Genomic DNA, 15,209 nt, shown 5'->3' with positions numbered 1-15,209 from the left:
TGCCACACTGACTTCCCTGCTCCATGAGCAGGGATGGTGGAATTCCCCCTGCAGTTCTCAATTCTTTTTTGAGAGCAGTCACTTGCAGGCTGTGAACTGGGTGCTGCCCACTTCCCTCATGCCCCATGGAGAGGCAGTGGGCAGGAATCTGCCTGACAGCCCATGGGAAGCAGGGCTTAAGCTCGCTCCCATGCCCCACATGACTGCAGCTTCTCTACTGCTGGTAGCCGCACTTGGAAGCAGCTCCATGAGGCAGTTTTATTTTAAGGGTACATAGGGGATCCCTGGCAAGGATAAACTGCTGCTGCAGATAAGGAATGGCCTGGCCACCAGCTGATGCAGCCAGTGAGGATCTGGGTGGGCTTTGCTGCATCTTTGCAAGAGATGCTTGAAGCAACTGCCTGTTAGGAGCACCCCCAGGGCTCGATGGTGGGGGATCAGATGTGCTCTGCCACAGGTTTAGAACAGCCTGGTGTTTTGGGCAGGGAAAGAATGGTGCTCTGCCACCCTCATAACCACTTGAAAACAGCTGCCAGCACCGCTTTGCTAACTGGCGACTTGGCCCTTGCCAAGAAGCACAGCCTAGCAGCCCTCAAATTTTTGCTCATCTGGCTTCAGGGTACTGATGGAGTGGCCCTTCTGCCTCGTTTTCCTTTGATGCTTGCCTCTTCTGCCCACAAGCTGACCGCTTCTCGTTTTGGCTCGGTTTGCTGCTTCCTTTGCCAGCCATGTAACCCAGCCAACAGCAACCTCCGCTCTCAGTGCAGGTGGAAAGTCTTATCTGTAAGTAGCCAGAAATAAGGTGAAATTTACATCTCACGGAGTCAGGACTGAAAGTCGTGATGGTGTAAAGTGGATGTTTTCAGACAAAACAAAACAAAACAAAACAAAAAAAACAAAAAAAAAAACAAAAAAAAAAAAAAAAAAAAAAAAAAAAAAAAAAAGCAGAGCTCTGGTGCAGCTCTGCAGAGAGCAGGCAAGAGCCGAGCCTGGGAACCGGGAGTTTGCGGTCCCCGTGCAACTGCGGGTGCTGCTGCTGCCCCTGCTCGGAGGAACTCTGCTAGCGGGGGGCAGGGACCTCTCCAATGCACAAGGCAGCAGCCGTTTGCTGCAGCTTTCTGGTGGTTCCGGAGAGCCTCAGCGACGGCAGAGGGGGGAAACAGGGTGAGGGGTGCGCGGTGGGGATGGTGCAGGGGTGGCTTTGCTGCTTCTGTCACAAGAGGGTATGTCGCAGGGGAAGAGGTTGGAGCTGCACCCGTGAGCACGTAAAGGTGCCTGAGGAGTGTTGGCAGAGTTGGGTGCCCAGGTAGGGCAGGGTGTACATCAGGTGTTCTGTATGAAGTGCCCAGCAGCTGGCCCCGGCACGACCCAGCTGGTGGTGGGCACGGCAAGGAAGGGGAACCACGCCAGCTGAGACACAGAGCAAGAAAGAGCGTGGGCCCTTCACTCGGGCTCGGCAGCGGCGTGTGCTTGTCCTGCCTTGTTACGTGTATGCTGTAATAAAATTTCCCTTTTAAGGCTGAGCTGAAGTTATTTTTACTCGTGGGGTGGTGACAGGAACACAGAACGGAGCAGGAGCTCTGTCTGAACTGTTCTTACCTGATCTGCGGCGGAGGGGCGAACAGAGGAGGAGGGAAGCTCAGAAAAGGAAAGGGAGAGAAAGAAGGGAGCTCAAGGGAGGGGAAAAAAAGCAGGCAGGGCATCCCCAGGGAGGGACTAGGGAGGGGACCAGCTGGGGAAACTGAAAAAGAGGGAACGAGGGAAGGAGGAAGAGGAGTAAGGTCGGAGAGGTCCTCCGAGAAAAGCAAAGTGGCTCCGGGGAGAAGAGGGGCTGCAGGCACCCAATGCCAAGCATTACCGAGGGGAGCTGAGCGGGTACAGCCAGGCAGAGCAGCTTTTGTGGTCTCCTGACTCTCAAGATGATGAAAAGGCAGTTTAATCGAATGCGCCAGCAGCTGTCTCATCCCAACACCACCATTAGGTAAGGACTTCTCCACTACCTGTACCAGAGGGAGCGGGATGGGGGTCCTGGAGGGCTTGTGCTGGGGCTGGACCGACCTCCCAGTGCTGGTGGCCTGGGAAAAGGGGAAAGGAGGAGAAAAACTGGAGGGGTTAGATCATCTTCAGCATAAGCTTAGGGGCTTTGGGAAGGCTGCATTGGTGCTGCTCAGCAGTAAATGATCCTCAAGCCCAGCTACCTCTCCCAGGTCCCACAGGTACTGCATTCACCAGGAAACAGGGCTTTCCCAAGCTTGGCTTCGCCAGGATGTGGGGGCAGCAGGGCAATGGGGAGGGACCTTGCAGCCACATGCCCCTGGCTGTGCAATGACCAGGAGGGTGATCAGGCTGGGACCTGCCCTCGCCTCCCTGCTGAGTCTGGGGTGCCCCACAGGAACTAAACGCTCTGCATAGCTCTAGCCAGCGTAAACAGCCCAGAATGCCCCTTGAGGAGGCGACCAGGGGTCCTTGGATGGACCCATGGAGGACAGACATACCGTTTCACACAAAACCCTCTGTTCCTGTCCTACCTCTGTCCTTTCCTGCTTTTTCTCCTTGGCTTTCCAAAGCTCTCCCCTTGCAAACTCCAGGATTGAAATAACAGGGCTGGGCCCTCCCTGCCCAGCCACCTCACTCCCTTTCCCACTGCCACCTTTGCAAGTTCCCAGCACTGTGGCTGAGTGGGACCAAGCATGTCCCCTTAACCACTGAGGTTCTTCAGCCAGCCCAGCAAATTAACTACAGGGAAGCAACTCCTATATACTGGTGGCCTCTTGCTCTCCTTGCATTCCCCAGAAGGGAGCATGATGACTCTTCCCTCAAGATTTCTCATCTCCATGACAGATGCACCTCCCTTTTGCTTAATCCCAGGCAGGCAAGTCTCAAGCAGCTTGTGAAGTCCTCTTCACAAACTCTTGAGCAAACTCTTCACCTGCTGTAGAGCCTTTCCTCTGTGGAGCACGACCTCATGTGATCTTGCTTGCCTTCAACCAAACCACCCACGTTTCCTGTAGTTCCACATCCTCATCCCACATTGGCTTTGACAGGCAGTGTAAAGAGAGAAACGTGAACTGGGGAAAAAGCAGCGGCAGATGGAAATCAAATGGGGTTCCTGGGACATTGCAATGGTAGCAGCCTGTGAAGCAAGACTTCCTCTATGGGAGGCATCGGGGAGGTTTTAGGATCATGGTCGTGGTGGGTTTTGAATTTGGTTTTGAGCAGAACCACAGAAAGCTGGGTTTGTGTAGGCATTCCTGGAGGGGCTGGTGTTGGTCTTGGACCCGTGTTTGACCACAAGGATAGCCTTGCTCCCGAACCAGTGGCCCCACTGCTACTGACTACCCCGGCCTGCAAAGACTTGTGGCAGACTGCAACATCACTGCCCTGGATTCATCTTCTGGGGAGAGACAGGCAGTCAGGGGCAGTAAACACCCTGCTCCTGTGGTGGCCCCGCTAAGCATTCTGACTCCAAAAACACAGCTCACATCTGGACTTTTTGACTGAGGTGCACTGAACTGGAAACCCTGTCTGATGAGGTGTCCACCAGCCAGCAAAGTTGGCTCCCTTGCCCTGCTCCTGCTGTTCTCATGCTCCCAGGCTTGTTCTACTCATAGCCTTGTACCTGATGGTCCAGGCTATAGCCTGTATCTCCTGCTCCCAGGAGCTCAAAGAGAGGAGGGTAGGATGCATAAGGACCTGCCTTCCCAAGGAAGCTGAGTGGAGGTCATCCCCATTTGCTGATGATTCCTTCTCCTTCCTCTGCAGAGCCCAAGAAGCAACTGAGCTCCTGTCAGAAGATTTACTGCAGGTGAGGCATGGGCTGGGCTGGCAGGCGTGTGTCTGCTTGTGCCTGGGTGTGGGAACCCGCCCCACTCCTGCCTGCCATTTGTCCTGCCAGCACATCCAAATCATGGGGCTGGGATATGCCAGAGGGTGATTTCAGGACCATAGTGTTAAGGGATTGGCAGGCTCCTGCTACCAGGAAGGGCTTTCCCGGCTGCTCACAAAGGGATGAATCCTGACCAGGAGTTGTGCGTCCTTTTCACTGGATCAGATGTTCTGGGCTGTGGCAGGATGCTGGGCAAGTGTCATGGTTTGACACTGGCCAAACACCAGGCACCCACGAAACTTGCTCACTCACCCTGCCCTGCCACAGCTGGGCAGAGGAGAGAAAAATATAGTGACAGCTTCATGAGCTGAGATAAGGACCAGGAAAAATACTCCAAGGGCAAAACAGGCTCAACTTAGAGGTACAAAGTGAATTTATTACTAGCAAAATCAGAGGAGGATAATGAGAAGTAAAATAAGCCCTTAAACCCACCTTTTCTTACCCCAGCCCTTCCCTCCCTCCCACCAACAACGCAGGGGACAGGGCACGGGGGGTTTTGGTCAGTTCATCACCCAAGATCTTCTTCTGCTGCTTAGGGAGAGTCCTTCCACTGCTCTGTTGCACTGCACGGTCCCTCCCATGCGAGACAGTTTTCTGTGAACTTCTCCAGCATGGCTCCAAATCTCATGAGCAGCAGTTCTCCCAAAACTGCTGCGACGTGAGTCCCTCCCACAGGCAACAGTCCTTCCAAAACTGCTGCAGCATGGGTCACGTTTCCACGGGGTGCAGTCCTTCAAGGTCAGGCTGCTCCAGCCTGGAAGCAAGGGCCCCCTCTCTCCATCGAGTCTCCCACTGGATCACAGCCTCCTCCAGGCATCCACCCGCTCCAGAATGGGCACCTCTGCCACGGGCTGTGGGTGGATCTCTGCATCCATCCCGTGGATCCCCAGGGGCTGTGGGTGGATCTCTGCATCCCCTGTGGATCCCCATGGGCTGCAGGGGAACAGCCACTTCACCATGGTCATCACCATGGCCTGCAGAGGAATCTTGGCTCTGCTGCCTGGAACAGCTCCTCTCCTTCCTTCTCCACTGACCTTGGTGTCTCCATGTTGTTTTCCCTCATATGTTCTCACCTCCTTCTCTTCTCTGGCTAGAAAAAAAAACTGTGTCCCCACTTTGTTTTTTCTTCTTAAGCATGTTTTCACTGAGCCATTACCACTATCTCTAACTGGCCCAGGCTTGGCCAGCAGCATGTCCATCTTCGGAGCCATCAGGGATTGGCTCTGCCAGACATGATGGAAGCTTCTGGCAGCTTCTCACAGAAGCCATCTCCATGGCCACCCCTGCTACCAAAACACAGCCCATGCAAAACCAACACAGCAGGCCATTGTCACCCAGAGCTGGGTAGTGGGGAAATGGCCTCAAGGTGCTCGTGGTTGACAAAATCGGTTCCTCAGTCCCACTTTTCTGCCCCCAGATTGAGCAGAGGATTGAGCCAGCCAAGCGAGCAGCTCACAGTGTGTCCAAGAGGCTCCAAGCCTGCCTGCAGGGACAATGTGGCTCCGAGATGGACAAGCGAGTGGTGAGGAAAATCTTCACACCGCAGCCTGTGCTCACCCCAGCTCTGTTCCTTGCCAACAATGGGGATGCCAGGCCCCTGCTTTGCCAGCTTTGCTAAAGAGTGGCCCAAAGCTATGCCAAGCCCAGGTCCCAACGTGTGCCTGGGATGAGCAGAGCAGGGCAACCCTCTCAACCAGCACTAACCTGGGACACTCCTGAAAGAGCCACAGTGTCTCTGCATTGAATAACCCTCCAAAGCCCTTGCTGTCTATGTTCCTTCCCAAATCCCCGTGAACCCTGGCAGCCATTGTGCCCTGTGGTGAGGAGCACCACAGTATGGCCAGGCACAGTGGTGTCACCACTTCTCTCCCAAATCCTTGGCTCTGTGCAGAAGAAGCTGCCCTTGATGGCTCTGTCCACGGCAATGGCTGAGAGCTTCAAGGAACTGGACACAGAGTCCAGCCTGGGGTAAGTACTGCTGGGAGAAAGTGCCAGGGTGACCCCAAAAGATGCTGGTAGTGACACTGTCGTGGCTCACGGGCTGCTGTGGCTCAGACCATGTCCCCAGAGCAAACACTGCTGTTGCACTGGGAGAAGGGACAGCCAGCATCTTCAGCCTCCCACTGCAGAGCAGGGCAGGGGCTGGCTCAGGGTCCCACGTGGGTACAGGTACAGTGGGGATGTTGGGTCGGACAGGGGCACGGCTCCAGCCCACAGTCATTTCATCTCTGTCCCACGCAGGAAAGTCCTGGAGATGGGTTGCTGCATACAGAGCTCGCTGGCCAAAATCGTGGCTGAGTTTGAGATTGCCCTGGAGCACTACGTCCTGCAGCCACTCAACAAGCTCAGTGAGGTAGTCCTGGCTGCCACACTGGCTCCACTCTCCTATCTCACCACTCCTTCTTGTGTCCCCAGGCCTCCCCCACTCAATTTGGCCCTCTGTCCCCCAGGAGGAGCTCCCCACCATCCTGAAGCGCAAGAAGACCCTCCAGAAGTTGATTTCTGACTGGAACACAATCAAGAGCCGGTATGGGGCACACTGCAGCCCTGGGGGCCAGGGCACACAGAGCACAGCCCCTAGACAGATTAGGGGAGAAGGAAAATTGCCCTGGGGGGGTCAATTTCCAAGAGCTCTTCAGGAGCACCCAGCTAGCTCCCCTCTGTAGGTTCATCTTGTTCTGGGCTCGGATGCTGATCCCATAGCACCAGAGAGAAGGGCAGCTCTGCTGCTGAAGGCTGTAGAGCCCCAGTGCTGCTTGGTACACCGAGATCACCTTGTTCCAACTCTTGCCAGCGGTAGCCCTTGCCACACCAGATTTCTCTGGAAGTCTGCACACCTGTTTTACCCAGCATTCCTGGCACTGAGACCATAAATGTGCCTCTTCTTTCCCACCCCAAAGGCTGAACCAAGCTGCCAAGAGTTCCAGTAACAGCACTGGAACTGGTGCTGGCCCAGGGGCATCTTCTGCTGCCAACAAACTGGAGATCTTGAAGGAAGAAGAGGAGGAGGTGAAGAGGAAGGTGGAGCAGTGCAAGGTGAGACGGTCACTTGGTCTCCCTTATGGATCAGCTCCAGGCTGCAGACCTGCTCCCCTCCACCAGTCTTGTCCAAGGTGACCCCATGCCAAGATGGATTGCAGCCAGCCAGCATGTCCTACCCTCTGAAAGCAGAAATAGGAAGATGGCCCAAGCCCAGGGAATAAAAAGAGTAAAGGAATTCAAAGCTCAAGCTGCTGCAGAGAGGAGGCTCCAGGGGCTAAATCAGGGAGCGTATGGGGTCCCCTCAGGCTGGAAACCAGCTGAGCTAGGATCTGTCATGGGTGGCACGGAAGTTTCACATCAACTTTCTCCACTTCTGCCCTATTTCTTTGAAAAGCCCAGCACCTCATGTGGCAGAGCTCATGAGCTCACTGGAGCTGAAGGTGCAGAGACCTCTTGACCCTGAGCTGCTTGTGCCAGGACCTTGATCATGGGGCAGGTTGCTGCCACTTCCCAAACACAACTAATGGAAGCAAGGAAAAAGCCCCACTGCACCCAGAGACCCTGTCTAGACCATTCACAGTCCTCTTCCTTGGGTGCAGGGAGGGGATGGAAGATTGCTCTTCTTTGTGCCTCCCTTCCCAGGATGAGTACATGGCTGACCTCTACCACTTCTCCACCAAGGAGGACATCTACGCCAGCTACTTCACCAAAGTAAGTCCTGTGTCTCACTTCTCCCCAGGGTATGAACATTGACTGCAACATGTCTTCCCCCGCCTTGCCCCCGTACACACCAAGTGCCCCCAAGCAGGGCAGGGGACAGATCAAGGCATCAGCAGATGCCTATAGCTGGCCTTGCTCCAGGCACTGCAGGTTAATGCCACCACCAGCACCAAGTGCAAACAAGCAGCTTGTCCTGATCATATCCCTCTTCAATTTGCCCTCTCCTCCTTACTAAAGATACAGTCCCATGGACCCCTGGTGGGCTCCCCTTGCTGCTCCCTCTTTGCCCTGTCTTCATGTGGGTGCAATGTCCTGGGAATGGGTACCTCTCCAAGAGGGGCTGGTGCCAACTGAACGCTGTTTGCCTGTCCCCTGTCTGGCAGCTATTGGAAATCCAAGCCCAGTACCACCGGCAGTCACTGGAATCTCTGGACTCAGCTCTAGCAGAGCTGAGGGAAAGCCACAGACCAACAGGTACCCTCTGGCTCTCCATTCAGCCCGGCACGGGCTGCAGCTGAGCCCAGGGGATACAAGTGTCGCCAGCAAAGCTCCAAAAGGCTTGTTTTCCCTCCCAACACCTGCTGCAGCCTACCACATTGGGCTGGTAGGCTGGAGACTGCAGCTTGACATGGACTGGGGATGCTGCCTCTCCTGCCTCTGCCTCTAGCCAGCCAAGTCTGGCTTAGAGCAGGATGTTGCCATGGCCAAATGCTGGATGGTCCCAGTGTCCACCATCCCACTTGACATTTTCCTTCCTCTTCCAGAGCCTTCCTTCACAACAGACACCCTGGTGACAGGATACTATGGTGTGTCCCTAGAGACACACCTCAAGAGCTTGGGCCGGGAGATTGCGCTTCCCATTGAAGCCTGCGTCATGATGCTGCTGGCTTCCGGCATGAAGGAGGAGGTAGCATTCTCCCATTGCCTTTCTCCCCACTAGATGCACTCCTCCCAAACTCAAAATGCGTCCTTTTCCTCTTCATCCCATCCCCAGGGACTCTTCCGGCTCGCAGCGGGTGCCTCAGTGCTGAGGAAGCTGAAGAGCAGCTTAGCCAGTGGCTCCAATGCCCTGGAGGAGTTTTATTCAGACCCCCACGCTGTGGCTGGTGAGTGCCAGCAAGGCAGGGTGGGGGGACACGCTTGAGCAGTCCCTGCCATCCCTCAGCTGCCATCAGCTCCACTGCTCCCCCTCTCCTCCCAGGTGCACTGAAGTCCTACCTGCGGGAGCTGCCCCAGCCCTTGATGACCTTTGAACTCTATGACGAATGGGTCAAAGTGGCCAGGTGGGTCCAGGCACTGGGGTGGAAATCCCTGGCAGGTCTCAAAAAGCCCCCAGTCAACCCCCTCCATCCTTCCTGGCACTTGGAGCAGGGGTGCTCTGTCTCATTTGAGGAGACACGAACACGGTGCCTCTGTGGATGCCTGCCTCCACGGCCCAGTGAAGCAGGACATCTCCATCTCCAGGGCTATGGCCTGCACGGAGCAGACAACACTGGCCTTCCTCCTTGTTCACTGTGTCCCTCTCTGCCACAGGGAACAGGCTGAGCTCTCTGCTCCTCCTTCTCTCTTGCAGCTTAAAGGACATGGATAGCCGCCTACAGAGCCTGCGAGACACCTGCAGCCGCCTGCCCCGGGACAGCTACAACAATCTGAGGTGCTCTGTCAGAACAGGGCTTCTTCAGCCCCAAGCAATCACCAGAGGTAGCCATTCCCTCCTCAAGTCCGTCCCTACTAAGCCCTTGCCCTCCTTTCACCCCACAGGTATCTGATCAAGTTTCTAGCCAAGCTGGCTGAGCACCAGGAGGTGAATAAAATGACCCCCAGCAACATTGCCATTGTGCTGGGCCCAAACCTGCTGTGGTCACAGCAGAGCACAGGGTAAGATCTGGTTTGAAGGGGTGGGAGGCAGCTCCCTTAGCCCCAGCTGGGGTGACCAGAAGTCAAAGACTGGTCCAAAGCACTTTCACCTCTTCCATCCTCAAGCCCTGTCCCTTGTTCCCATGGTCCCCAGGCTGCATGTCCCCTCACAAAGCACATGTCCTCTTCGCCACTCTGCTAAGTAGTAGAGGAACGTGCTAAGACCCACTTAAGAGAACGGGCTAAAGCACTTGTGACACGGGTGGCTTTCAACACCACCGGCCTCCAACACCAAACCAGGGTTCCCAGGACAGGGAAAAAGGCCCCTCACCCATGCTGCCATGGCTGTTGGCTGGGCTGCCTTCCCTGTAGACTCTGACCCCTGTGGAATGAACACAAAAACCCATTTAGGGTAATGCCCCCAAACCCTTTCTCTGATGCCTTTCCCACCCCTGTCTGTCAGAGACCCCATGCAACTGGACTTGGCCTCAGTCTCCTCCGTCCAGGCTGTGGTGGAAGCCCTCATCCAGAACGTGGACGCTCTCTTCCCCGGAGGTAGGGCCAGGGCATCACTTGGTGGGCCACAGCAGAGAATGACAGGGAGAGGAAGGGAAAGGAACATTTCTCCATCTCCAGGAGGAGAGAAGTGGGAGGCTGCTCTGGTTCCCTGCTGTGGGGTCATTGCTCTGGGTGGCTTTCTCACCGGATCTCCTCCTTTCTCTTCACCCAGAGGTAGATTTCAATGTTTCGGGCATGTTCATGCCATCCACAAACAGTGGACTTTGCAAAGCTGCCTCAGTGGAAGAGCCAACTCCTACGACCCCTCCAGCCAGCACCCTTTTGGATGGAGAGGCGTAAGTCCGACGGGAGCTAGAGGCTCTGGCTGTCCCAACTCTCCCCATGTCCTCCCTCCCTCCTGCCCCACATCAGGGCAGTACCCTCACAGGTGGCTGCAAGGTGCCTCGCAGCCAGGATCACCATGCCCAACCAAAGCCTGATTTGCCCCGTTCTCTGCACAGCACCTCCAGGGACCCTGAGGGCAGGTCCCAGCAGGCATCCCCAGGACTGCCCAGGCCATCTCCTGAAGCTGCAGGGCCACCAGCTCCGATGACGACTGACAACACCACCCGCAAAGGTTAGGGTGCCCCAGATGCTTGGGAAATTACATCCCCCAGCGCCACCTCCTGTGGTTTAGTCATCATCCTGCTATTCCCCGCACAAGCGGCACTGGGGATGTCCTTGTCACCAAATGAGGGGGAAGGCCTCTGGCCGGGGCAGCATGGCCAGGATACAGCCAAGATGGGATCATGGGATGGACACAGTATGTCCTCCAGTGTTGAGTTGAACAACTCCGGTAAAGAGGTGTCAAAGCTCGTGGCCCTTTGTGAAGAGGGAAAAGCTCCCAGAAAAGTTGGTGTGTGCTTGTGTCTTCAGGACAGAAGCTGGGCAAGGGGCTATTTGTCTGACCACCTGTCTGCAGCCCCCTCTGCCCTTTAGAGAGATCCTCGTAGAGAGGACCCCAGCTCACCTCATCTCTTTTTTCAGGCAAACGCCCAGCTCCAGCCCGACCCACGATGCCACCACCTCCGGTGACGCAGCCCTGGAGCACGGCTCCTGCCCAGACAGGCAGCCCCAAAGCCCTACCACGACGGACAGTGCCCAGCCGAGCCCCCTCCATGCCACCACCGCTGCCTCCGCAGCCAGCACCCCGCCACAGCCGAGATGCCCCACCGTCCCCCAAGCCTTCCGCTGCTGAGGCTGACACAGGGGCTGCCGTGGACTGTGTGCTGGCAGCCACGGAGGAGGGACAGCCACTGCCTGCAGGAGGAAGCCCCCTGGCCACCTCGGCCCCAGAAGGACACCCCACAGAGAACTGAACAGGGTGAGGGGCATGGGGAAATCACAGCTGGAGGCCATGGGATCTGGCACCTCTCTGGGACACAGCAGATGCTGTGGAAATGCCGGGGTGGCCTGAGGGACAGCATCTCTTGGTCCCCCACCTTGTTCCCTCGGTTCACGCCACCAGGCATGCTTTGCCTGCCTTCTCTCACTCTCCTGTCTCCCCAAACTACCATGTCCGTGCCAGAGCCCAGCCACCAGTGAGGGCCCAGATCCCTGCCCACATCTCCCACTGCAGGCCCAGACACTGCCTGCAGCTTTCAGGCCAGTACAAGCTGCTTGGCCCCATGGCGCCATTTGCAGATGCTCAGCTGCCCCGTTCTCCCTTAAAATGCATTGCCCCAGGAACACACAGATGGATATACATAAATACAGATATATATATATATATAGAGAGAGAGAGAGAGATACAGATATATTTGGAGTGCATGTTCTCTTAGGAGTGGCTGAGGGAGCTGGGGCTGTTTGGCCTGTAGAAAAGGAGGCTGAGGAGTGACCTGATCGCTCCCTACAATTCCCTGAAAGGCAGCCGTAGCCAGGTGGAGATCGACCTCTTCTCCCAAGCAACAAGAGGACATAGGTCACAAGCTGGACAAGGGGAGATTTAGGTGGGACAGCAGGAGGAGTTTTTTCACAGAAAGTGATTCGACATTGGAATGCTGCTCAGCGAGGTCATGGAGTCAGTCCCTGGAGTTGTTTAAGGAAAGATGTGGCACTTACTGCCACGTTCTAGTTGACACGGTGGCACCATGTCGCTCTGAGGCTGGACTTGACGATGTTAGAAAGCTTTTCCAGCCTAACCGGTTCTGTGATATTTTGCCAGTATTTGCAAAGCTGGTGTCAAAGTGGCAGGCTGGTATGAGCGGGGCACACCTGGCAGTGTGAAATGCTGGGGCTGCAGCCCGGGGCCGGCGGCGGGGAGACAAGGCGGCCGACGCCCACAGCGCTAATGGCGGCCGCGCTGCAGGCGGCCCCCCCGGCCGGCAGGGGGCGCTGTGCGGGCACGGCGGGGGGCGCTCCGCGGGCGCGGCGCTCCCAGCCAATGGCCGGCGCGTCCGGGCCTGACCCCGCCCCCTCCGCGCCGCCCCGACTGTGGGGGCCGGCCCTCCGCCCGGCCCCGCCCCTGGGAGCCGCTAGGGCCTCCCATTGGGTGGCGGCGCGGAGCTGGGAGGCGGCGATTGGCTGCGCGGCGGGGCGGGGCGCGGAGGGGGGCGGTGATTGGCTGCGCAGTGGGGCGGGGCGGGCTGCGGCGGCGGCAGCGACGGCGGCAGCAGCATGGCGAGCTGCCGGCGGCTGAGCGGCGCGGGGCTGCGGGAGGTGCTGGGCCCGGCGCAGGGGCTGCTCTTCGACTGCGACGGCGTCCTGTGGGCGGGCGAGCGCGCCGTGCCCGGCGCCCCCGAGCTGCTGGAGCGGCTGCGGCGCAGCGGCAAGGCCGCCCTTTTCGTCAGCAATAACAGCCGCCGCTCGGTGGCCGAGCTGGAGCGACGCTTCAGCCGGCTCGGCTTCCGCGGCGTGCGCGCCGAGCACGTCTTCAGCTCCGCGCTCTGCTCCGCGCTCTTCCTCCGCCAGCGCCTTCTCGGCGGCGGCGGGAACGGGAGCGGCGCCGGCCGCGTCTTCGTGCTGGGCGGCGAGGGGCTGCGCGGCGAGGTGCGCGACGCCGGGCTGCGCCTGGCGGGCGAGGGCGAGCCGGCGGCCGGCGAGCCGGTGCGCGCCGTCCTGGTGGGCTACGACGACCAATTCACCTTCGCCAAGCTGGCGCAGGCCTGCGGCTACCTGCGCGACCCGCAGTGCCTGCTGGTGGCCACCGACCCCGACCCCTGGCACCCGCTCAGCGACGGCCAGCGCACCCCCGGTGAGCCCGCGGCCCGTCCTGCGCCGCCCCGGGGGGAAGGGGCTGGTGGCGGGGGTGGCCTCGGGTGGGGCTTCGCCGTCCCAGGTGCGGGAGAGGCGGTTCCCTGAGCCGCGGCAGGACGAGCAGGGATGCGCCGGCACGTCCCCGCCGGCTCCGGAAGCAGCGCTGCCGGCTCCCCGCTTGCCCGACCCGCGGTGCCGAGCTTCCCGCGGCTACTTCTGTTCCTCCTCCTTCCCTCCCTGCAGGGACTGGCAGCCTCACCGCCGCTGTGGAAACGGCTTCGGGCCGCAAGGCGCTGGTGGTGGGGAAGCCCAACACGTACATGTTTGATTGCATCGTGGAGCGGTTCGGTGTCGACCCATCCCGCACCCTCATGGTGGGAGACCGTCTGGAGACAGACATCCTCTTCGGCAAGAACTGCGGCCTTGCCACCATCCTCACCCTGACGGGTGTTTCCCGCCTGGAGGAGGCGCAGGCCTACATGGCCAGCGACAGCGCTGCCGCCAAGGATCTGGTGCCCAATTACTATGTGGACAGTATTGCAGACTTGATACCGGGCCTGGATGAGTAACCCGTGAGTTACGCGTTACTCACGTGCGTGTGAGGGAGAGAGGTCAGTTCCCCATCCCAGATCTCCGTCTGTTCCCATTTCTCTCTCACTGCCCTATTCCCTCAATTCCTCGTTTCTTCACGTGCCAACGTCCTTCTTTGGGGGCAAAATGGGAAGGGGATTGGCAGGAGGGGACAGGTTTCAAGTTGTCTCCTTTCTGCTGAGAGCTATCCACGATGGGACAGAGTCCTTGTCTCCCTCATTGCCAGCTGCCAGCATCTTTGGGAGAGAGCTGGAGGCCTCAAAGCCGCTGGAGGAAGGGTGAGGGGGCATGAAATCAGTGTCCGTATGGCCTTTCCCCCTGCAGGCGTTTGGGACTGGCTGTTTAAGTATTATTTTTCCCTTGGATAACCAGTGGCAGCCTTTTACTGTCGTCCTTTGGCTTGTAGCTCTTGACTTCCGAGCTGCATCCCTGCAGTCCTGTGGCAACCCCCCTCCTTGCCAGGGAGGCACTGTCACCCACCTGGTGTCTGTCAGTGCCAAGGCTCTGGAATCATGAATGAGAGAGAGCATCTCTGCCTCCCACAAGTGAACGAGATCATTGCCTCATCTCTTCTCTCGCTTATTCCTTAGAGAATAAACATTCCTTAGAGATGTTTCCCTCACTAGCCCCCTGCCCCGACCCAGTTGATTACTGTGCCAGTGTCTATCTGAAGGACAGAAGAGACTCTTTGAGTGTTTTTTCCTGTGCCAAACAGACAAGCCGTGACTGCACACTGTGGGTCTGCAGTTGTACCTTGTTTTCAAGCACCCTTTCTGAAGGGGCTTGTGAAGGACAAGCCTCTTCCTAGACCATGACAACCCAGCACTAGTGAACTGTATGACTCTCCCTGGTTGCCCCTTCTCAGTTGGATTTTGTCATAGTACAGTGAGAGAAAAGTGCTGATGGGGGTCTGTGCTCCAGCTGCTGGTATGCAGGTGAGATAGTGATGGTGTTGTCACTGCTGTGAATGTGTCACGGTCCTCAAAATCATTCCTTGCTGCTTTGTCTTTCTACTTCATTCATTTGTTTATTTATTTCTAATTTATCAAACTTATTTATTGTTCAGATATTGTATTATTTGTATAAATTATGCTGACTGGTTGCACCAAGGGGACAGAAGGCAGTGCCTTTGGGCATCCCTTACTGTCCAAGTCCCATGTCGATGTTCTTATACTCACTGTGTCTCTGTATATAATAAAGTGTGAGCATAGGCTGGAAATTACCTCTTTTTTTTTTTTTTTTTTTTTCCACTCATGGTCCCATCGAGATGAAACTGCCCTAGTTGTCTTTGAGCCCTCACATGGCAGGACCTTTCCTCGCTCAGGGGGGTGCTGCTGGGTAGACAAGACTGGTGTGTAGGCTGGTGGAGAGTGTCTTTGAGCTGCCCTTTGCTGGATCACTGGTGCCTCAGAACCGGAGT

At 57.2% G+C, this 15,209-nt stretch overlaps 2 protein-coding genes across 2 annotated transcripts; both read left to right on the top strand.

Annotated features, from left to right (window-relative positions):
- The first annotated feature begins 302 nt into the window (after positions 1-302).
- On the top strand, positions 303-11,734 carry SH3BP1 (SH3 domain binding protein 1). Its single transcript, XM_066320146.1, has 18 exons — positions 303-1,981; positions 3,763-3,805; positions 5,304-5,408; positions 5,778-5,854; positions 6,128-6,239; positions 6,337-6,413; positions 6,787-6,922; positions 7,511-7,579; positions 7,972-8,062; positions 8,353-8,495; positions 8,583-8,694; positions 8,790-8,871; positions 9,162-9,242; positions 9,350-9,466; positions 9,909-10,000; positions 10,176-10,299; positions 10,465-10,580; positions 10,991-11,734. Exons 1-18 carry the CDS (start codon positions 1,920-1,922, stop codon positions 11,320-11,322), a joined length of 1,971 nt encoding a protein of 656 aa, XP_066176243.1. The 5' UTR covers positions 303-1,919; the 3' UTR covers positions 11,323-11,734.
- Positions 11,735-12,600: 866 nt separating this feature from the next.
- Positions 12,601-15,008, top strand: PDXP (pyridoxal phosphatase). Its single transcript, XM_066320145.1, has 2 exons — positions 12,601-13,196; positions 13,442-15,008. The coding sequence occupies exons 1-2, from the start codon at positions 12,620-12,622 to the stop codon at positions 13,765-13,767; spliced, it is 903 nt and encodes a 300-aa protein (XP_066176242.1). The 5' UTR covers positions 12,601-12,619; the 3' UTR covers positions 13,768-15,008.
- The last annotated feature ends 201 nt before the right edge of the window (positions 15,009-15,209 follow it).

Source organism: Sylvia atricapilla, chromosome 5 (genome assembly GCF_009819655.1).
Source record: "Sylvia atricapilla isolate bSylAtr1 chromosome 5, bSylAtr1.pri, whole genome shotgun sequence".
Lineage (NCBI taxonomy): Eukaryota > Metazoa > Chordata > Aves > Passeriformes > Sylviidae > Sylvia > Sylvia atricapilla.
Note: the sequence above shows the minus strand (reverse complement) of the source record. Positions and strands in the feature narration are given on the sequence as shown.

Coding starts and splice junctions, on each gene's coding strand:
- SH3BP1 (XM_066320146.1), top strand. CDS start 1,920: ATGATGAAAAGGCAGTTTAATCGAATGCGCCAGCAGCTGTCTCATCCC. Junction 6,240..6,336: donor CACTCAACAAGCTCAGTGAG/GTAGTCCTGGCT, acceptor TCTGTCCCCCAG/GAGGAGCTCCCCACCATCCT. Junction 10,581..10,990: donor TGACAACACCACCCGCAAAG/GTTAGGGTGCCC, acceptor CTCTTTTTTCAG/GCAAACGCCCAGCTCCAGCC.
- PDXP (XM_066320145.1), top strand. CDS start 12,620: ATGGCGAGCTGCCGGCGGCTGAGCGGCGCGGGGCTGCGGGAGGTGCTG. Junction 13,197..13,441: donor CGACGGCCAGCGCACCCCCG/GTGAGCCCGCGG, acceptor CCCTCCCTGCAG/GGACTGGCAGCCTCACCGCC.